We start from the raw sequence: 22,966 nt of genomic DNA, 5'->3' as shown, positions 1-22,966 counted from the left end.
TGAGCCGGGTAGAAACTGTTCTATCATTTTTTTCTGCAAAAAAGGAGACTTTTATTCGAATTTTCACAATCAAAACAAACTACCCAGCTAGGTCCAGCTACAACCGAAATTTGCCAGTTCGTGGCGAAACACACTCCAGAGATTATATTTAAGTAAATATTAACTAGCTTTAACTGGGATCAATTGTAAAAAGGTTTTCATGTTGAAACGTGTGTTTGCTTGTCTGAATTAAACTTAATCGAAGTTTCCATGTTCAAAGCGTGTGTTCGCTTGTCTGAATTTATGGAAGTTTTCACGTTCAAAGCGTGTGTTCGCTTGCCTGAATAAATTTATCAAAGTTTTCATGTTCAAAGCGTATGTTCGCTCGTCTGAATGAAACTTAATCAAAGCTTCATGTTCAAAGCGTATGTTCGCTCGTCTGAATTTTATAAACTTAATCAAAGTTTTCATCTTCAAAGCGTGTGTTCGCATGTCTGAATAAATTTATCGAAGTTTTTGAGTTCAAAGCGTCCGTTCATTTATCCGAGTCCATATAGTTATCCAGCCGTCAAACGGGACGAACGCGGCACTATCTTCTACTTTCTCAACAGTGCAAGAAAACCAAACTTCTGTGTCCTTTAGCTTTAAAGCCAGCTGTTTCCGGGAGCGCCATTACTTATAAAGATCTTTCGTTCACTCGTGTGATCTACGTGGAGTCAAAACCGGTTTTACGCGATCGATAAAACTGAAACTGTGTTTACGCAAATTCTGCACTTTTTGCTGAGTTACTAAGTCTAGCGCTTCATTGCTCATGTGTGGATTACAAATTGAAAACGTAATGAATTACACATTTTGATCGTGTCCTAATGAATATTTCCAAGAGAAAATAAGAGGATAATATCTCTTGATATTTCGGTCGACTGCTTTCGGTGCTTCCCTCGGCGGACGAAGGTAAAATGAGAGACTTCTTATATTAAATGGCCTCGGTCAAAGCACATATTTTTCGTATAAAACTTGCAAAAATACCGGACTGCCGGTCATTTATTGCGGTTTCAGTGAAATGCGAACTCTGGAATTCAAAATCCAACTAACAATTGCGTTTTTCGCTGCCGTCAGTCATAATTATGGCAACAGCCAACGAACCATGAAAAACAGAAGCAAACAAAATGGATCGAAATCTACCAATCACAACTGCCAGAATTGACCTTTTCACCCGAATGAAGTGAACTTTTGTTTCCCGAGAGGTCCGCTAAGATGATTGACGGCAGCAAAAAACGTAAACCGTTGGTTAAGAATAGAATTTCAGAGTTCGCATTTCACTGAAAACCGCAATAATGATTAGAAAATCTTGACCAGCCGCCGATCTTAAAAAAGTAATACGGCTGAACCCCCGTAACTCGAACTCTGAAGGGAAACGAAAACCAGTTCGAGTTAGCGGAGTTTTCGTGTTTCTCGAGTTAACCGAATAAAACTGACTGAAGAGTGGGTCCAAGGGAAATAGAAGTTAGTTCGAGTTAGCGGGGTTGTTCGAGCTATCCGAGTTCGAGTTACCGGGGTTCTACTGTAATAAAAATATAAAAAATAAATAATAAGAAATAAATTGCCGACATTTTACTCTCGGCCCTCGACATTTGACCCTCGACCCTCAACATTTGACCCTCGACCTTCGACAAAAACCTACAGTCCAAAATGAATCTGCCACAAATTTATAATGCGGTAAGTTAAACGCGAACAGTGTTCTGTTGTTAAATACGGGGGATGGTATACACCTAATTGCAGTACAGAGAGAAAAAACAAATGAAAAAGAAAAATGGAAATAGGGAAATAAATCCTGTTTGGCTTTTTTCATTTTTCATTTTATAACGACAGTGTTTTTGCAATTTAATTAAAGATAAATAAGATAGGTGTGGATGAGACTAAGAACCGGGGATAACAGTTTTACATAATTGTTATTGCGGGCCCAAGAGAGGCCCGCAATCCTAATCTTGACAGTGACCAGCGGATTGTGTTTTACGCGTGCGCGCCACGTTATTAAAAAGCGAAGAGAAAACGGAAGTTGAAAATTTTGTTCTTCCACTAAGAACGATCGGAATGCGAAAAATGTGTCAATCACGACAGTTTGTCGTAACACCGGAAGAGAAAATCTGTTCTCCAAGAACGATTGTCACATATTGCAGACTTGTTTTACGGGTGTTGCTTTTGCGAAAATTTGCTCTGATTGTATCACATATAAACCACGGCAAAGCGAATGATTCCAACAACGGTTATTCTCGAGAAATTCGTTATAACACTGACAACATAGCGAGTTTATCGACCGAGGAAAATCACATCTTAATTCACACCGCGTGCTCGTCTACACTTCAAAAAAAAAACTGTCAATCAAAAAACAACTCCGACTGGTTCGCGGCCGGTTCGAAGCAATTTAAACGTGATGCGTTACTCGGAATAATTGTCTTTTGTCCAGTGATTTATCATTGATCGCGCCACGTTAATAAAAGGCGAGCACAACATAGCGAGTTTACCGACTGAGAAAAATCACATCCCAATTCACACCGCGTGCTCGATTACACTTCCCAAAACGATAAAAACATGCATTCCTTACTTGATGCGTTACTCGGAATAATTGTCTTTTGTCCATTTTATCATTTATTTATCGACACTGCCATCTAAAATTACGCACTCTCGTACCAGTACCTTTTCTAAGTGCGTCAAGGCCCGCACTTTCTAACCTGTGGTTACCACTAGTTTATATAAAAAATAGGCACGCCTTAAGTACTAGGTTTTGTAAGTCGCAAAAAACGCCACGGATTTATCGAGTGGCGAATAAGCCCTTTCTTAATCCGCATTTTAACTTGTGTCGGGTGCTAACAGACCAATTTTGCATGTAGTCATGAAACAAGTTTGGTTTGCTACTATTTGCAAATGCTGTATTGCGGAGTCTAATGTACAAAACATACCCAACCATTTAGCGTGAGCAACGTTTACATTATGCGTTAATTTTATTACATTTTGCGGCAATTTTTATTACATATTGCGTTAGTATTACATTCTGCGGCGATTATTACATTTTGCGGCGTAGCAGTGGCCCTCCTCTGTTATCTTCAACAGATGTGACTGCTGATAAACTTTCTTTGAAGTTCACGCAGCGCAAAACAGCAGGTGACCAGAAAGACCTGCTCTTTTCAGTACTGTGTTCTAGTGAATTTTTGATACTTTAACAGTGGAAAAAATCCACATTTATGAAAATTGAATTTTTTTGTTAAAATTAATATTGCTGTCATTTTGTATGGCCGAATCGGTAAGGCCAAAGCAATTTAAGTGACCATCAATCAATAATTTTAGCGTTTAAAGTCTAGTATGCTAGTGGAATAAGAATAAAACATGTTAATCGTGTTTTTGCTGAAAATAGCTGGCAAAAAATAAAACTGTACAGAAAATGTAAAATTGATTTTAGCATAACCCAGATAGTTCAGTACATCGAGAATCGGAAGGATACTCCGAGTATGTTAATTATGTCAAATTATTTGGACAACAAATGATGAAAACTTTGAAGTTGGAAAAAGTTATATTTCATTAGACCTAGACTAGAGGAAAACAATTTTTGTTCCCAGCGAAAACTTAAGATTCGAAATGCTTGCAAAAACTTAAAGAAAGCAAAAACAAAAAAAGTATTTTACATAATAATTGTTGCGTTTATACAACATACTTCTTTAGCTGTTCTACGTTCAACACTTTTTCACACCATGGTTGGTTACAGTTTGGTATCCATGACTTCCTGTTCAAACGCCATTTGTAGGTAACTAGAATCAGTTTGTGTTATGAGTTGTGCCGACGGCACCATTTTGGCAGCTCTGTTATTTCTTCTCCCAGTACCTTCCACGTTCATCGTGGCTTGCCTCCTGAAACAACACAGTCCCAGCGCTTGGCGAAACTCTGGAATTCTTAATGCATACACAATTGGATTTACAAAAGCGTTGGAAAAATTTATAACGGTTACCATATAAATGCTCCAATTTGTCAGCGAGACTTCAAAGAAATAAAATAAATAGTTCACGATAATCATTGGGAGCCAAGACAGCAACGCAAGAACAGATACAAACAGCAAAGTCTTTGTTAAGCGTTTGTTTTGTGTGGCTCTGTTTTGCTGCTGTGAAGGAACCTCTCCATGTTGAAACTTTCTCCAAATGCCGATGTTACAACCACATATGATGAATGCTAGGACCAATACAAATGGTGTCCAAGCGTACAAATTAGCTTTGTCAGAAATGAACATACTTATTCCGATGAAAACTGCGGATACAAGGAGAGCTAGTAACCACACCACGAAAATAACAATGCGGTATGCTCGCATTGATAATGTTCGGTGCTTAAATGGCCAATATATGGCGTAAAATCTCTCCCCTGATATGAAGGCTGCAGAAATTAACGAGGCGATAAAGAAAATGGTATCGACGATAAGGTGGAAAATGGAAAGATACTTATACCTCGACAATCCTCCAGTCCAAAGGTGAAATCTAGCTCCGACTTCATAAATGTAAATAGGCAAGGACACAGCCCCTAGCACCAGGTCAGCAAACGCCATATTGATGACTAGAAATAAACTTTTTTTGCGAAGTGTCTTGCACACGGCAAAGAGAACAATGGTAAGCAAGTTTCCTGTGACAATAAAGATGCTTGTTAACACGAAAGTGCTGCACCATGCGATGCCTTCTGCTTTGGAAGGAAAAATTAAAGCAGTTTCATTCTTCAGCCCGCTGTTCGCTGTCGATATGTTGCACATGTCTGGCTTTAAGGTGAACGTTGACTTCAAAAGAGTTGTGGTTTCTTGATGCACGGAAAAAAGACCAAGTTACACAGTTATGGTTAATTTTTTGTTCTGTTCTTCTCGTTGCATGGCCCATATAATCATCACTGCAGAGCGATAAGGAATATTTAATTTATAACTGTCATAACATAGGCTACCTAATTTCGCTGTTTTCAATTTTTGATGTTAAAAATCGCAATTGCACCGACACTTTTAATATAGAAAAGAAATAAGTTTTGCGGTTGTGTTCTTCTTGTTGCATGGCCAATTTATAATCATCACTGCGGAGCGATAAGGAAATTTTTAATTTATAATGTCATAACATAGGCTACCTAATTTCGCTGTTTTTATTTTTCGATGTTAAAAAATCGCAATTGCACCGATACTTTGTAAAATACACAAGAAATAAGTTTTGCGGTTGTTTTCTTTTCACTGTTGACTACAATGTACACTTTTACACGAGAAGAAGAGAATACGACATTTGCCTATTCCATGCAGAGAGTCGATTTCCAACTAACAGGCAATTATTGGTTGCCAATTGGACAAATTATGGCTGTTGAAACACATCTTATTAACTGAATTTGAAGCTTTGTAATTGGTTGTTTTTTTTTTATCTGTAATTGCATCCCTCCTTAATAAGAAATAAACCTGGCGATGTGCTTTATATTTTGGCTTCAATCTGCACTTTGGTATGAGAAGATGACTTGTTCTTACTCAATGATTAAAAACGATTTTAGCCTATGAAGTATTATTTTGTGGTAAAAAAGTATTCTTCCTCTGCTAACGAAGCCAATCGACCATCCTAGTCTTACATGTTATATCAAAATTCGATTCAGATTTGGAAAAATGCCATTTGCAGCTAATTTGTGTTGATGGGACGTGAAAAGAAGTATTGTCACCTGTATGCAAATGTAGAAAATCCAGTCTTCAAACGTTTCTAATTACGCTAATAACAAGTACAGCAGCTTTTTTTTTTTTTTTTTTACTAAAGGCTGCTGCTTTGTCAGGAGGTCGAATATTTGTAGGGAAACGATATAATTTCATAGATATTTTGATTAAACAAATCGCGAATCAGACTCTCGCTTAGCGTTCGTCTGATTGTGTATACCACTCGTGTGATTGCCAACCAAATTGGACTCCTCTCAGTCCTCTTACCATAATTTATAAATTAAACTTAAAAGAATAATAAAGATATTTAAACCTAGAAAATAACTGAGAGATTTAAAAGATTTTGGTGGTATGTGTGCCAATCGTCTGAAAATTTGAAACATGTAATTGGACTTCATGCTGGGAAACTTCAGAATCACCGAAAAGAATTCCAACTGTCAAAATTAGACGATAGCGACTCTAACTCGCTAGTCGTCCAAGAATAGTGTATCCAAGTATTGTTTTGAATTCAAGAATTTTCAATTTAGAGAATAACATATGCCATTTTAACTACATCTAACATGAGACTGTTCAAATTGTACTCGTTCTTAATTGAGACGTATCCAAATTTAGAATTAACATGGATAATTTGAAAAATTAACAATAACTGTGCGCCCGTTTGTATAGATTTTAGGATATTCATATAATTTTGCCAGTGAGCAAAATTAATAATTTTGCCAGTAAGCAAAAAAAAAAAAAAAAAAAAAAAAAAAACCCACTCAACGTCTGCACGTTCACATACTTTGCACGGCCGGTCGTGGTCGGTCGCAAAATGCTGCGTCTGTGTTTGGTGCTTTACTTCGTGGCAACTACAGAGTTTTTCCAACTGAAATGGGCAGAACATCATCGAAAAGCATCGCTCAACAGTTCTATTTCTCAAGCCACTGTGCCTGCGACTAATAAATTGCCAATTAATCATGCGGGCAAAAGAAGCCACCGAGCGAAGCGATTCTTGTCCGCTAGAGTACGATACACATCTACAGGATCAAGCACTTTTCAGTTCGAACGTCAACTTCTGGCTTGTGGAGACGTATCCTCTAATCCTGGACCGAAGAACAAAGCTTCTTCAAAGTATCCTTGCGGTGAATGCAGCAAAACCGTTCGAAAGAACCAAGACGCCATCATGTGTGCACAGTGCAACACTTGGTCCCACGTGAATTGTCTAAATATGTCTAAAACAACAATCAAATACTATTTTGACTACCCGCACATCGACTGGACCTGCACTACTTGTGCTTTACCGAATTTCTCTGATTCTTTCTTTATGGAGAGCTCCACCAATCTTTCAGTCTGTTCCGAAATTGCTGAGGAGGCAACTACAGCTGAAAATATACAACAACTGAGAGCCGACAACCGTAAACAATGCATAATCGCGAATTTGAACATTAACAGCCTGCCAAATAAATTTGAAGAGATCAAGGAATGGCTTGCTAGTGGAGCTTTCGACATTCTCTCGATCCAAGAAACAAAGATCGACAAGACTTTTCCCAGTTCGCAATTTTACGTCGAAGGTTTTAAATTATACCGACGCGATAGAGTGAAAGGCGGTGGTGGGATTGCTGTGTTTATCAGTGATAACATTATTGCAACTCCCAGGAAAGTTGCCTGCAAATCACTGGAGGCCCTCCTATTTGATCTACATATTGGCCAGCGACAGTTTGCTCTGCTCACCGCATACAAACCACCCACAGTTGATAATACGACTTTAACCACTGAACTATCTAACGTGCTAAATAAGGCCACCCTCTTGAGTGATAACGTCATTTGCATGGGCGACTTCAACTGTGATATACTTCATCCCCTGCACAACAACAAACAGGGAAAATGCCTTCTGGATATCTGCGACATTTATGACCTCGATCCCCTGATAAATAAACCCACAAGAATATCGGAGAACAAATCCACCTGCTTGGATGTAATTCTCTCAAATGTCCCGGCCTTCATGAAAGACTCGGGTGTTATCGAAACTGGTCTGAGCGATCACTGCCTGATTTACACAATACTAAATACAAAGTTACTGAAACCTAGATCTGAATGCATCTTTAAAAGATCAATGAAAAACTTTAATCAGGCAGCATTTCTCGACGACCTCAGCAGAGTGCCTTTCTCCACAGCCTATGTCTTCGATGACCCTGATGATGTGTACTGGTGTTGGGAGAAACTTTACAATCAAGTGTTGGATGATCACGCCCCTATCATGAAAATCAACAGGCGCCAATCAACTGCATCCAAGTTCATAACCGCTCAAATTCGAAATGCAATGCGACAGAGGGATCGCTTAAAAAAGAGATTTAACAAAACAAGAAATCGTGAAGATTGGGAAAAATACCGTCAAATGAGAAACAAAGCTGTTAGCATGAGGAGAAAAGCAGTACAAGAACATTTTAGAAAACTCTGTGAAGAGAGACAAGGTGATCAAAGAAAATTTTGGAGCACAATAAAGCCTTATCTGAATTCGCGCAAGGCCAAGAATAACGGACGATTAGTTCTCAAAGACAATAGTAGGATAATTAGAAGCCAGAAAGAGGTGGCAGAGTCTTTCAACAATTTCTTTACGAGTGTTACATGTGTTGAAACCAGCCAGGCAAAACCAACGCCGGATCTCAGCCACATAATTAACAAATCACCGGAAGCAACAACACTGTCCCTAAGGAAAACAAACCCAACGGAAGTGAAAGAGGTGCTGAAGAAAGTTAAACCCAACAAAGCCACTGGCTGTGATCTTATTCCTCCGAGAGTTGTGCAACTATCTGCGGACGTGTTATGTTATCCCCTCAGCACACTCGTTAATTATGTGCTAGACGCAGATAAAATACCACAGCAATGGAAACTAGGCGAAGTAACTCCCGTATACAAGAAGGATTGCCCCTTGGATAAAACTAATTATAGGCCTCTCACCATCTTGCCGTCTCTCTCGAAAGTTTTTGAGACATTAGTCAATGCAAGAATAAGCCCTCACTTCGAAAGCATTTATCACAAGTACGTTTTCGCCTATAGAAAGCATCACGGTTGTGACACTGCCCTACTCAGTTTAACGGAGGAATGGAAAAAGGAACTTGACAATCACAAAGTGATTGGTCTTGTGTCTATGGACTTATCTAAAGCATTCGATACGGTACCTCACGATTTGATAATATCGAAATTAAAAATGTACGGGGCTGATGATAAAACCGTTAAACTCATTAAGGATTACCTCTCGAATCGGCGACAAAGGGTAAGGATCGGCAGCAATTTCTCCACATGGCAAGATATAGAAGCTGGCATTCCGCAGGGCTCCATACTCGGACCTCTGCTTTTCAATATATTTATGAATGATCTAGCCTATGTTGTAAAGCAAAGTAAACTATCTGCTTATGCAGATGACACACAAATTTTCTACGCTGATAAAGATCCCGCCAAAGTTCAAGACACAATCAATACTGATCTATACCACGTTGACAAGTGGTATACCGACAATGGTATGAAAAGAAACCATTCCAAGTACCAAGCGATTGTGATGGGTAAAACGCAGAACAAACCATTGTTTCGCTGTGAAAATGCAGTTATTCCGATTGCCGAGGATTTTGATCTACTTGGTGTAACTGTGGACGACAAACTCAAGTTTGACAGGCATGTCACCAAAGTCTGTAGGAAAGTGTCTCAACAAGTTGCAGTATTAAAGCGTATGAAGAAAATGCTACCGTACGAAATAAGAAAGACAATCTATACGTCTTTTATTGCTCCGCATTTTAATTACTGCGCAGAGACATGGCACTTCTGCAGCAAAACCTCTGCAACAAAGCTAGAGAAGGTTAACGAAAGGGCCATTCGCTTTGTTTTCAAGGACAGGAACACCCCTTACAGGGACCTTCTACAAGCCCTTGGCCTGCCAACCTTGGCCGAGCAACGAGTATACAAAATTGCTAGCTCAATTTTCAAAACAATAAACGGTCCTAGCCCTCCCTGCTTGCGTGAGCTGATACAACCTAGAAACTCTTCCTACAACTTAAGAGGACAAAATATTCTCAATCTACCTAAAGTGCAAACTACCAAGCACGGACTCAAATCTTGGCGATATTTCGCCCCCAAATTATGGAATAGCCTCTCAGACACTGCCAGAACTTCAATATGCTATAAAACCTTTAGAAAGGCGTTAAATGCTGTAGATATTAGTCGTCATTTGTAATTTTTAATTAAATAATTGTATATATTCTATAACTTTTAGCTCATTTTTAATCAGGAAACGCGTCGCACATATTTAAAGCTTTAAAGCTTTGAAGAATTTTATTCACTTTATTTTATTTTATTTTATTTTTATTTATTTTTTATTTTTTTATTTTTTATTTTCATTGTGGCTTACCTGTAAACTAGCTGGTGCGTTCCCGCAGATTTTGCTAACCATATCTGCGGGACGCATCGAAACCATAGCTAAGTGTAATGACCACATTAAACATTGTATTGTATTGTATTGTTGTATTGAGCTCTAAGCTGGCTCTATGTTGGATTAAAATTTAATTTAATGCCTGGGGCTGGAGCGGGGAACCATGCGATGGGCTGGAATTTTATCAATAGGGGAGAGTAAAAATGCTCCCAATCTCTTAAAATAAAATCAGAGTTAAACGCTGGTCTAGCAAGCCGAACAGGCTCGAAGATAGACTTTCCCTTACCTTTAGTTACCTTCAGTTTAGTAAAGTTACGCAAAAATTTTCTTATGGTTGTTATTCGCGTCAATCGGATATAACTAAGGGACAGTTCATTTTTTTATGAGAGAGGGGGGACTGGTGGGATTTGAGGGGGGAGCAGCCAAAAAAATATGGTCTGTAAGGGGGGGGGGGGGTGTCACTAAAAATAATTATACTTTTAAGTGTTGTAAAGAGGCTTCTGTAAGAAAAACGATCTTGCCAGAATGCCCAAAATGACATTTCTGAGGTTCTGAAAGTTCAAATTTTCCCGGGGGAGGATGCCCCCGGACCCCCCTTCCTTCTAATGTATCAAACGCCATTAACTCAACCCAACAGCTTTTTGGTTACAAATGCAGAGAACCCATTCTAAAAGATGGCATCCACAATAAACAGTTGAGGCAATGCCAGCTATTTGGGGATGTGATTTTTGTACACTGATACATTCTTTAGTCACAAGGCTCGATATATTTTAATTTCACTTCATTTTTTTTTTTTTTTTTTTTTTTTGGGGGGGGGGGGTGGGGGTCATCGAAAAAAAATTTGATTACGAGGGGTGGCCAGGTAAAATTTTTCGATGAAGAAGGGGGGGGGGGGGTTCATTATATATAACAGTGACTATCTATCAAACCCCCCCCCCCCCCAACCACATAAAAAATGAACGGTCCCTAAGAGGCGGACCATTTGAAAAGTGATTGGATTGCTGAATTACAAACCGAAGGGTTTTTTTAATTTATAATTAGTTTTCAATACAATTGTGACTAAAGTCCTATGCGGACTTTTAACAAAGATGATTAGATGATTAACCCCTAAGGCCTGTAAATGGAGTATATTGTCTGTTTGGGATAGATGAAATTATGGCAGTTGCATGCTCGAGGGGGAAGTCCGGATGTTTTTAACTGGTTTCTTACAAAAATCTCGAAAAATCCAAAACGGGGAGTTCAAAAAAAGATCGCGCCAGATAGTCACTTCAATCGCGGTGTCAGATCGGTGATTATTTGCCTCGATCGATGTGCTCTCAGTAGGTATAATCACCGATATCGACTTTGGCTACTGTGTGTTAATTATAATGACCAGTGTGTTGCAGACAATATAGAAATGCATTTTATTGGTGTCAATTGATCAAAAGGTTCTCTGAAGCTACGAACAGTACTTTTGACCTCTTACGTTACATTTGAACCGCTCTGAGTCAGTTTAGCTGCGGTTCACACATTTTAGAGCACATATTTACGATAAATAGTTTGTATATATGTCTGAATTTATCAAAACCGGGTCAAAGAAAAGTGACGTCAGTATTCTTGAACAAGTACGTTACTGCGCGAATTGGCTCAAAACGCCACAAGAAAGGGGAAAAAAAAAAGAAATACAGCGCTGAAAGGTGAAGAAGAGAGAGGAGAAGAGAAAAAAAGACTGACATTCCCTTTAGTTTTTATATCATGGAGTTTGGAGATTTTCTGGCGAGTTTTCTGGCGAGTTTCTGGTGAGAAAAAAACGCGTTTACAGCGATTTCGCTTAAAACGGTGAAAATTTCCTTGACCTGGTTTTGATAAATTCAGACATATATATAATGGATAATATACTTGATTCATGCCAATGAAATAACACAAAATTATCAGGTTATCAACAATAAACTTATCTCGACTACGATGAAGAGTTATTGCTAATTAACAAGTCCCTGGAGATGTTATAATAATAATTGTAAGTAACTGGTGTTAAAAGCTATCTCCCTGAAGCTACGAACAGTGACTTAGCCTGCAACCAGGTTCCCAAGAAGGACAGGGCGAAAAAAGAAACCGGTGAGCTAAACGAGCTAAGCGTGGCGCTCGTCGATTTATTTTTCTCCCTGCTCCATTTGGGAGCCTGTTCGCAGGCTAACAGTGACTTTGAGCCCCCTCATATCAGCCATTTAGCAAGTTTACATTTTCTGTTGAAAAACAATATTGACCAGCCACTAATACAGGCACTCTCGTTGGTGACCTAATTTACTTCGACACTGATGACTAATTGTCAACTAACAGTTGGAGGCTGCTTGTAGAAAATGTAAAAATACCTGTAATTGCTCTGAACAGTAACGAAATTGAGCTCTAATGTTTAATTTTCTAAGTAACTTAACAGCTTTAAGCCTGCATAAGTATATAGCACGGATAATAAATTATATCAAAATAATGCAAAAGACATGAAGCTCTTTTTTGCAAGCTCAGTAGTTCCAGTCCAATACCGAGAATACGAATATGGTTTATTCCCTCACTGTACTACTTCGCTAAGGCTTCTGGAAGCTTAAAGACTACAGTTAAGTGAATGGTAGATAAGTGTTGGTCATCAGTTGTCGCTGCCTAGTGTTCCTCAAAAGCACTAAGCAGTGATAGTGCTCCTCGTTATTTCGGTTTCATTACCAGGAGAATGAGTATTATTATCGCTCTTCATTTCAGTGGCTTGCTCTTCAGAATACATGCAGTAGGCATCGTTGCTGTAACTATTGTTGGCTGTCTTTGTCCATTGCTTATTGAATCTTGGGAAGAAAAATGAGCATAGATACATTAACGTAAAAAGAAGAATGCTTTGTTCAGAAATAACGCATTCATGATCATTTCTTCGACATAACAGAGCAATGCAGCAATAGCCTCCCTATAGAAGAGAAGACATGACCCAAATAACCTAATTATGAACTCAAGTGTCCACACCAAAAATCACAAAAATAGCTAGCATGGGTTTAGCTGTTTTTGATGTTTGGAACACCAGATAATGCTAATCTGGGGGAAACTTTGCTGTTTTAACTGCTGATGTCAGAGGCAACTCTTCATTTAACTTATTTTGAATGAAATGTGGAAGCAATCCACCTTGTCACTTTATTAAGACTTTCAGTTCAGTTTTTACAAATCAGAGATGACATAGCCTTTTCTATAATCTGACGTAGGCAATTACCGTTTATACAAACTAGAAACGCCACTGACGCAAGTCAGTAAATAGGAAAAGTTTCATAAAAACGATACGTCACAATAAGCACGTGGACGTTTTTATCTTTTGGTACTCATTTAAAATTACTACTGCCGTGATTTGAAAATATCGAAACAAACATGTGCAAACAGCTTATCTGCCCAAGCTTTGGCTTCTAAAATATCATGTTTAAAAACAGTTCTTCTAAACACACAGGTGGTTAAATTGACCTCCTTTAATTATATTTGAATGGAGGCTTTCGATGTTCATACTGTAACTAGAACAATATAAGCGAGCTGCCAAACGTAGTTAATTTACGTATTCAGTCATAGAAACCACATTGCGCACCAGTGAACGAAAATACGCTCTATAACAGTCTTTGATACTGTGACCCCAAAACCATAGATTGTACGATCACTGACAGTTGCATAGACGGAAATGGCTGGTATTTATCAGAGTGCGAAGGACAGAAGTTGGCTCGCTTCAAGCATGGAAGTTAGAAACGTACCCAACTTTACTATGGCTCGAAGAATGTGAAAGATATTTGTCAGATATTAATCATTAAAAACGCATTTGACTTAGTTGATTGTGCGTTCGGTGTCTCTAACCTGTTACTTTTCTTGCAACTCAACACAAGGGCAATGATGATGACCAACAAAAGCACACCGCCCACAGAAGCCCCGATTATAGCACTCTTTGGTTTTGATCCCCCATCATTTACTTCTGTAGTGTCTGTGGCGTCTGTGGTGATGAATAAAGGTTGGACGCTTGAGATTGTACCGCCAATCGATCCTTCAATACTCGACGCATCACTCTCCACGATGGCCTTTAGCACGTCTTTGCTAACGATACTTTCGGGATGTTGTAAATAAAAAGCTAACAAGGTTACTGCAGGATCATCAGGCGATTTCTTTGGATAACCTGGGAGAATGTGAACCATATCGCTTGTAAATACCATGTTGTTAGACGACCTCTTTTCACGGGAACTGTACAAGGTACAAAAAATCAATCAATCAATCAATCAATCAGTCAATCAATCAATCAAATGGTTTAACGCAAAATTTGGACACTAAGGTTTGAAGTTTTAATGGGATGAATAACCATTGAAACACCCCTAAAGATAATAGGCAGTATTCCTCCATACGAGATAACATCAGCACGAAACAAACATTGATTATTGGGGGGGGGGGGGGGGGAGTAATCCATGTACATTTTTGTGAGAACGTCAAAACTGCCAAAGAGTCTGAAGTTTCAGAGTATTTAATTCTTTTTCTAGTTTTAAAAAGACGTCTTTCGTGCGGTAAATAAACAATATAAATAATGAATCACACGCGTGACGGCAAATAACATAAATGTTTCAACTAAGCCATCAAAAAGTAGTGATGATGGATTCTTGAGCAAGATCATAATTCATTGCAGCTAATCAGAGAATATTGCGCCGACATGGTGCGTTATCAATATCGAATCGTAGACTTCTGTTTTGCGTACGAAGAGATAAGCATTTTTTCGTCTGATATTTATGTATTTTCTAGTTGTTTTTATACCTCTTTGAAGTAAATAGACATCGGCTTCCGTCAACAGCACAATAATCTGAAGCCACCCTTGCAACTTTCCTTTTGAAGTTAAATTTCATTGGTTCGTTCCACTAATCAATATAAGAAAATATACAAACACAAAATAATATTATATAAATATGATATTCAGAAATTTTCCATTGGCGTGAATTGGGACAAGCTTCAACTTCCGACGTGGTTTCAATTATTTATTCTCAGTTTATTACAGAAAAATATTCGAAATAGTATTACGAAATAGTATTGTTCCAAGGGTGGATACCGCTATTCACCAGATAAATCCAGAAATATTATAACATGATTTTTTAACAGAAAACCTACTCCACTCAAAGGTGGTTTTGGGAAGTGCGCATACTCACCAGGGACATGCTGTGGTATGGTGGGACGTGTAAGTAAAAGTAAAGTCTGCGTCGAGCCAAATAGCTCATAATTATATATATATATAAAGCCGGAGCTTATCCCGGTTTCCGTAGCATGAAGCGACTAGGAGTACTTCTACTCCCCCCTGGATGGGATGCTAGGAACCGCAGGTTCCCCCCTCATCCAGCATGAATTCACCGGTACCCATCTGTGAATTCACCTGGGTGGAGAGGGGCACTATGAGAGTAAAGTGTCTTGCCCAAGAACACAACACAATGACCTCGGCTAGGGCTCGAACCCGGACCGCTCGATCCGGAGTCCCGCGCACTAACCATTAGGCCACCGCGTCTCCCACACAGTGGGACGTGTGGCTGCAACTTTGCCCTGTAAAATTTCCTTATATGTGTATCATTTTTAATCTTGTCCCTGCTACAAGTTACTGCACCATGTCAGTGCAAGAAAATATCTTGGAACCCTGGAAGCGCGCCATGATTCCGAAACTTATTTAAACGCTGTTTTGATCGGGCTTTATAATTTATCCACTCTCTTAGTTCCTTGCCCCCTGGTGGGGGATAGGGCTGGAAAAAACCGCTATTAGCAAGTAAATATTTCAACAAAATAATAATAAAAAACAACAAAAACTCCACCTTTTTGATATCCATGCCTTTAACTTTCAATATAACTGATTCTCCTGTTTCGTTCAATGATGGAGGTTCTGTGGTAATAGGGGATTTGGAAAAACCTGGTTTAAAAGTATAAGTGGAAGCAGAGTTAATAAGAAAACTAAACGTGGATGTATCTGAAGACAATGAAGCACTGGAAGTGAACGGAGTTAACGTCCATGGCCCTGAAGACATAGGAGGCTTGGCAGTAGAAGGATAAAGCGTCGTTGAAACTGAAGATAATGAAGGCGCAAATGTGGATGCTGTGGAAAACGTTGGAACTGAAGTGTGCACCTGGCAGCTTCCATTGGTAATGGAGACATCATCGATGGCTAAGTCACCTGTCCAAGAAGATCCTCTTATTCCTTCAAATGTCACCTAGATGAATTCCAGAAAAAAAAATAAAATGTTGGTCCTTTATTAGACTTCCATTACTCAGGCCTAATGATCTTGACAAAGGTAAAAAAGAAACGATGGTCAAATTATGAACAAACGTTTATCTGAGTTAAGTAAAAAGCCCCAGCAACAACAACAACAACAACAACAGCATCATTCCTATGAAACATGACACCCAGAAAAAAGTACTTCTGTATAATCACCTGGGGAAGGGCGTTATGTGCCAGTTAGCAACGATAAGTATTGTATTGCGTTGAAAATTCGTAAATAAATTAGAAAAGTATTTTGTCAGCGATTTCACAAGTACAATATGCATATACCGATTAAAACTTACAGTGTTATTCAAATAAATGGTTATTTCTTCTTTTATCCAGACGTTACCATGGTTTCCTGACCTGTTAAATACTACAGCATTTCCACTGAAAACATTAAGAGTTCCTATAGTGTCTCCATACATGTGGTAATAGAACTCGAGACAAGACAGCCCTCCATTTCCAGATGAAGGAAGCTCAAGCTTTGCGTTATCACCAGCAACTCGTGGAGAAGACGTTTCGATAAACATATAGTATCCTGTGAACACGTACATGCGAAAAACATTAACTGTCCTTCCAAAAGCCGTTCAAATGTTTGTTGCATGTTAAAATTTTAAAATTTACATCGAAAACAAAAAAGTACAACAAACAAGCAAATACAAGTCAAAGGAAATGGTTGACATTTCTCTTACCTGACCCACTGGTATGATCGTAATCTGGACCTGTGTTGGAAGATAGTGTTGATCCTGTATGGCTTGTCCAGTCAAAGACATCTGAGTTAGACTGCTGCCAGCCAGAGCAAAGCCCACTGTCAAAGTCGCATGATGTGGCAACTAATGAAGAGACAGAAAGCCCGTCATCTTGCTCATTTATCTCAACAAATAAGATGATGAACAACTTACATATATATCATATTTAGGCTGGAGATTTAATAAAAGAGTGTTGCATACTGAAGTAAACGCAAAGTGAACGTTATTAACCCTCTAGTCCGACCACTACCATAAGTAAAAAAAACTCTTTTTAACTCTCTTGTATGATCTTTTGTTCCACTGTAGGGCTAAGAGACCAATTTGAAAATTACAGTATCTAGCAGCAAGGATAATACCATGCGTCCTCATCTAGTTATCGATTTAGAAAGCATCACTGGAAAACCTTAGATGAACGACAATTAATATTGGAAATAAATTTCCAGGCATACGATTCTGAATGAGTTGACAAAAAATGCGCGAAAGATATAATTCCAGTATAAGGGGATCTATAAGGGGTCTATTGTCTTATACTACCATGTCCGAAAACTGCATTTGTCAAATATAGTGTCTCATACAGTGGACATCTTTGTTCAGTTACTTAAATGATTCTGCCCGATTCTTTTTCAATCAACGTCTGGGAAGAACTCTTTTCCAGTAGTATTTAAGAGTGGTTCTCTGAGAAAGTGAAGCAAAGTTTAAATTGATTTTAACTCTCCTCGTTTTTTTTTGTATACAGGTAGGTTACCTGCAGGGAATGAAAAACAAACAAACAAACAATGGTAGCAGCACTTTAAAATCACGCAGAAAGATTTAAGCCGAAAGGACAAATCTAACAGTGTTTCCAAGTGTTTCCCATCCAACATCCATTTTGCTGTGTTTTCCGATCACAGATGATGATGATGCATTTACCAGCATATACTTGATAAATAATAGTTGTGACCAGGTCAAAACACAGTCGTAATATTTGTAATTTCTGCCATCGGGCACGGACATTCCATCTATGAATCATTGCATTTCACCCAGAAAGTAAACAAACTCATTAATCCGAACAACAAACTCGTAAAGGTTTAACTTCTGAGTGTGAAATGTTTGCTAAAAGTGGGGATACTGGTGCGTTAAAGTGCAGCTACCCATGGAAACGATACATCTATCAACCCTAGTATAAATGAAATTAAACTTAATTTTACATTTTAATGTTTGTCTAAACACAATGTATTCTATTTCGACATAAAAACCTGGAGACAATGAAGGCTTGGCGGTGGACAAATGTAACGTTGATGACTCTGAAGACAATGAAGACTTGGGAGTGGATGGATTTAACGTTGATGAGGCTGAAGACAAAGAAGACTTGGGAGTAGATGGATTTAACGTCGATGACCCTGAAGACAAAGAAGACTTGGGAGTGGACGGATTTAACGTCGATGACCCTGAAGACAAAGAAGACTTGGGAGTGGACGAATCTAACATTGATGACCCTGAAGACAAAGAAGACTTGGGAGTGGACGAATCTAACATTGATGACCCTGAAGACAATGAAGGCTTGGCACTGGACAGATTTAACGTCGATGACCATGAAGACAAAGAAGGCTTGGCAGTGGACGAATCTAACATCGATGACCCTGAAGACAAAGAAGGCTTGGCAGTGGACGAATCTAACATAGATGACCCTGAAGAAAAAGAAGGATTAGTAGTAGACGGATTAAGCGTCGTTGAAACTAAAGGTAACGAAGACGTCAATTTGGATGCTGTAGACAATGTTAGAGTTGCAGTGTGCCCCTGGCAGCTTCCACTGGAAATGGAGACATCGTCGATGGCCAAGTCACCTCTCCAAGAAGATCCTGCTATTCCTTCAAATGTCACCTAGATGAATACCAGAAGAATGAAAAAAGTTAGTCCTCCATTATTTTATGATCTTGACAAAGGTGAAGGAGAAACGATGTTCGTCAAATTACGTAAAAAACGTTTAACCGGTTTAAGTAAAAAAAGGTACAAAAAGCAGCAGCAACAACGACGACGAAACATGGCAATTAGAAAAATGTCTTACCGGTGATTCTCTTTAATAATCCGAAAAAAAAACGATATAGGTTATTTAGCAAAGTTGCATACATACATACATACATTTTTACCATACGATAGAAAATACAGCCAATCAGAATAAGGAGAGTCGTTGTATATTCGACGGTATTCAACCCAACCTTCCCACCATGCGCTGCGATCTTCTTCTCGAAAACATTTTGTAAGCGTATTTTCTGTGGCATGGTATAAAATAGTTACACAACACCTTCTCGTGGTATACTATGGAAAGGCGAGTGTGTATACCAAGAAAATACAAGTGACAACTGGGATATTCCATATTTGTATATACTAAAAGAGTGGATAGCGTTTTTGGCGCGCAGTGATTGGCTACTCAAACTCTGAATATCCTTTGCTATTTAGCTACGAGGTCCACCTCCACTTCGATAAATAGTTGTTAAGTATACCAATCGAAAGCGTTACATAACTAGTATATATACATACATAATGTGACGTGAGCACTGTTACTTTATATAAAAAAATATCAAGTGTCAAAAATTGTTACTTGAACACAGATGTTTCGGGTGTACCCCCCATCAGTGTGAAAAACCGTTAATAAAACGCGCTGACCAAAAACTAAACAAAAATTTTGTTATGCGCTGAAATACAAAAGTTCTCGGACGTTTCGAGACTTCTGTCTCTCCATCATTGTAGAGATGCCGATAATACTCGCCTTTTGAAACTACGAAAGGTGAAAGCGCGCGCACAGTTCAAATGTGGCTGAAATTGATGTCGATTCCATTTGGTTGCACGGTTCCTTAACCTGCTTGCGTTGGATGTTGTTTCCGGTACGTACGGGCATACCCTGCACCTGGACACCTGTGTTACTGTAGCCCGTAAAACTGAAGTGTTGTGACACAGAGAAACAAGGAGTGTTGTTGTGTAGGCTTCGCAGATATTCTCCAAAACTACTTGTGAGGCTTCGCAATAGGCAGACACAGTTCGGCCTATTCATTGGCTATGTGGAACAGCTAATCCGCGAGCCGTACACAGGATTCATACCTCAGCTACACAAGAGGTACATCGACGACGTTGTTGGGGCAGCGTCATGTCGGTCAGAGGAACTCGAAGCCTTGATTGACTTTGTCTCTAACTTCCACCCAGCACTTTAATTCACTTCCACTATCACCGATACGGAACTACCTTTTCTTGACATCAACCTACACATCGCCGATGATAGAGTTCAAACTTTTGTCTCCTACAAGGGAACAGATACTCACAACTACCTACATTTTTCTTCTTTTCATCCTGACCACTGCAAGTCTGCTAACCCTTACAGCCAGTTCCTACGCCTGCCTCATTTTTGCTCAGACAAAGATGACTTCCAGGTTAAATATAAGGATATGACAGCATTCTCTACACATCGTGGTTATCCATGTATTTCCCTTGAGCATGATCTATGTAGGGTAACAACCATCAGCCGTCCTGATGCTCCAAGAATATCAATCCTGTCACTGAGATACAAGGCCCTAAGTGCAAATTTAACATCCATGATAATTTGTCCTGCGTATCAGAAAATCTCGTGTATTGCATATCCTGCCGCAGAAGTTCCCATCTTTACATCGGTGAAACTGGGCGAAGCCTCAGAAGTTGATTTGGAAAACATCTGCGAAGCAAACGCAACAACACTCCTGGTTTCCCTGTGGCACAACACTTCAACTCTACGGACTACAGTATCGCAGATGTCCAGGTGCAGGTATGCGCTTATGTACGCAAGCAGGTTAAAATTAGCTAATTTTCCGTTTGGAAACCGTGCAAAAAATGGAATCAACAGCAATTTAATTTACATTTGAACTGTGCGCGAGCTCTTTTTACGCGTATGCGCTTTCACCCTATGTAGTTTTTAACAGCGCGTTCCATTAACGGTGTTTTCCGATTAAAACTTACAGTGTTATCCAAATAAATGGTTATTTCTTCTTTTATCCAGTTGGCACCATGGTTTCCTGATTTGCTAAATACTACAGCGTTTCCATTGAAAACATTAAGAGTTCCCATAGTGTCTCCATACATGTGATAATAGAACTCAAGACAAGCCAGTTCATCATTTGCAGATACAGGAAGCTCAAGCTTTGCGTTATCACCAGCAACCCGCGGAGAAGACGTTTCGATATACATATAGTGTCCTGTGAACATACAAAAATACTTTAACTGCGACCCGTTTTGAACCCGGAGCGGGGGGGGGGGGGGTGGGGGGAGGGTATACCCCAACTTATATTTCCCAAAATGTCTTTTGCGTAGGTGACCTCTTTTTGCAATCTTAACAGCTTCCGGTGTTTCTGTAATCGATTTTTCACAATGCATAACTAGGCAGATCAGACCATCCTGCTTCATGGTGCTTTTTGCGAAGTCGCCGATGCCAAATACAAACTCTAACAGCTTGCAGACCTCTCCTCGGTAGTGTTTTTGGGAGAGGAGTTTCGTTAAAAGCCCTTCACCTTATTATTTCGCCAAGCACGATCCTGATTGAACAATTTGTGAAAAGATCACAAAACTGAATCTCTTGATAAACAAATCTGATGCTGCGCTATCGGTACTTCGGCACTGACAAAAAAAGCATTGACAACAAAAACTAAAACAAATAAGACAGTAGAAATCAAAGGAAATGGTTGTCATTTCTCTCACCTGACCCATTAGTATGATCGTAATCTGGACCTGTATCTGAAGATAGCGTTGATCCTGTATGACGTGTCCAGTCAAAGACATCTGAGTTAGACTGTCGCCAGCCAGAGCAAAGTCCGCTGTCAAAGTCGCAAAATGCGGCTTTGAAGAAACACAAATGAACACTAATGAATGAACACTAATGAAGAAACACAAAGCCCGTCACCTTGCTTAACATTTAAGAAGATGACCACTTTACATAATTTTGTTTTGGCTGACAAACAACTGCTTAAATTTGCTAACACGTGGTGGAGAATTCATAAAAGAGTGAAATGTACTGAAATCCTTCACGTACCAACGTTTTCTTTTGCGTTCGATGTCTTTTAGAATCTTAAGATTAAAGTGGACGATTTTAACCCTCTAGTCCAACCACTACCATTAGTAGAAAGTAATCTATTTGACAAGCTTAACTGAGAAACCTCAGATGAAGCAAGCCTACGTATTCCAATAAAGTTTTAGGTATAAAATTATGAATGGGAATGACACTTGAAAACCTAATAGATTTCACTTTTTTTCATAATTTTTTGTTGGTGCTGTCTTACCAGGGCATCTTCCGCTACTAATGGAGACATCATCGATGGCTAGGTCACCTCTGAAGTTAGATCCTACTATTCCTTCAAATGTCACCTAGAGAATAAGAGTCACAAGTAATTATTTAATAAAATTTTCGTATCTGTAACAAAACTTTTGCATCCAAGCGGTTGTCCGCAGGCCGTATTTGAACCAACCTTGTTACCTCTTCTCTCGCTCTAAGGGAACAAGGTTGTATTTGGACATTTTAATTTGACCGCGTCATGTCAGTCATATGCTTCATTTGCGTTCGGTTATTATACTGTTGCAATACAGTAGACTTTATTTTCTCTCGGCTCTACAATTTACGACAAGTGTTTTTGGACACCCACGCCTTTTTACTGTCTGTAAGACCGTATCTAAGCTTTGCTTTTCTCTCTCCTTTCTTATATAATATTTTCTATCGTGAAAAAGTTATTCTGAACTCCTACTTTGCAACATTGTAGTTGTTTGGAGGGAAAGAGATCTCTAGTCTTAGAGATCACTTCCAGTTCAACGACCATTAATCACCAAACACGTCGACAACACTCTTTCATTTTACCCGATGAAGCTGTCTCAAAGGCTTCCTACTGGAATCTTAATAAGAACTCAAA

At 39.1% G+C, this 22,966-nt stretch overlaps 3 protein-coding genes across 4 annotated transcripts in view; all 3 read right to left on the bottom strand.

Annotated features, from left to right (window-relative positions):
* Nucleotides 1–3,730: 3,730 nt before the first annotated feature.
* LOC144636068 (adenosine receptor A3-like) lies at nt 3,731–4,759 on the bottom strand. Its single transcript, XM_078495213.1, has one exon. The coding sequence runs from the start codon at nt 4,757–4,759 to the stop codon at nt 3,731–3,733; it is 1,029 nt and encodes a 342-aa protein (XP_078351339.1).
* A 7,866-nt stretch (nt 4,760–12,625) lies between these two features.
* LOC144653914 (uncharacterized) overlaps nt 12,626–22,966 on the bottom strand; it is a 42,603-nt gene continuing 32,262 nt past the window's right edge. Inside the window, exons 12-13 of one of the 2 annotated variants that reach the window (XM_078514082.1) lie at nt 13,911–14,273; nt 12,626–12,877 (exon numbers count right to left, since the gene is read on the bottom strand). In XM_078514082.1, the coding sequence (XP_078370208.1) occupies nt 12,721–12,877; nt 13,911–14,273 (520 nt within the window). In that variant the 3' untranslated portion in view covers nt 12,626–12,720. Of the gene's footprint in view, nt 12,878–13,910; nt 14,289–22,966 lie in introns of both variants that reach the window. The other variant, XM_078514142.1, reaches the window with a different exon arrangement.
* On the bottom strand, nt 14,831–22,876 carry LOC144636057 (MAM and LDL-receptor class A domain-containing protein 1-like). Its single transcript, XM_078495203.1, has 9 exons — nt 22,805–22,876; nt 22,346–22,430; nt 21,768–21,905; nt 21,033–21,268; nt 18,308–18,932; nt 17,016–17,156; nt 16,626–16,861; nt 15,881–16,273; nt 14,831–14,947 (listed from the first exon to the last, which is right to left on the bottom strand). Exons 1-9 carry the CDS (start codon nt 22,874–22,876, stop codon nt 14,831–14,833), a joined length of 2,043 nt encoding a protein of 680 aa, XP_078351329.1.

The sequence above is a fragment of the Oculina patagonica genome, chromosome 1 (genome assembly GCF_052425735.1).
Source record: "Oculina patagonica isolate OP01 chromosome 1, crgOcupat, whole genome shotgun sequence".
Classification (NCBI taxonomy): domain Eukaryota; kingdom Metazoa; phylum Cnidaria; class Anthozoa; order Scleractinia; family Oculinidae; genus Oculina; species Oculina patagonica.
This window is presented reverse-complemented; position numbering and strand designations above follow the sequence as displayed.

What these genes read in the sequence shown, in the direction of transcription:
- LOC144636057 (XM_078495203.1), bottom strand. Translation starts at nt 22,876, where the DNA reads ATGGTCGTTGAACTGGAAGTGATCTCTAAGACTAGAGATCTCTTTCCC. An exon ending in CCATTTATTTGGATAACACT is followed by an intron (nt 18,933 to 21,032) that starts GTAAGTTTTAAT and finishes GTATTCATCTAG; the next exon opens with GTGACATTTGAAGGAATAGC. An exon ending in AAGGCATGGATATCAAAAAG is followed by an intron (nt 14,948 to 15,880) that starts GTGGAGTTTTTG and finishes TATATTGATTAG; the next exon opens with TGGAACGAACCAATGAAATT.
- LOC144636068 (XM_078495213.1), bottom strand. Translation starts at nt 4,759, where the DNA reads ATGTGCAACATATCGACAGCGAACAGCGGGCTGAAGAATGAAACTGCT.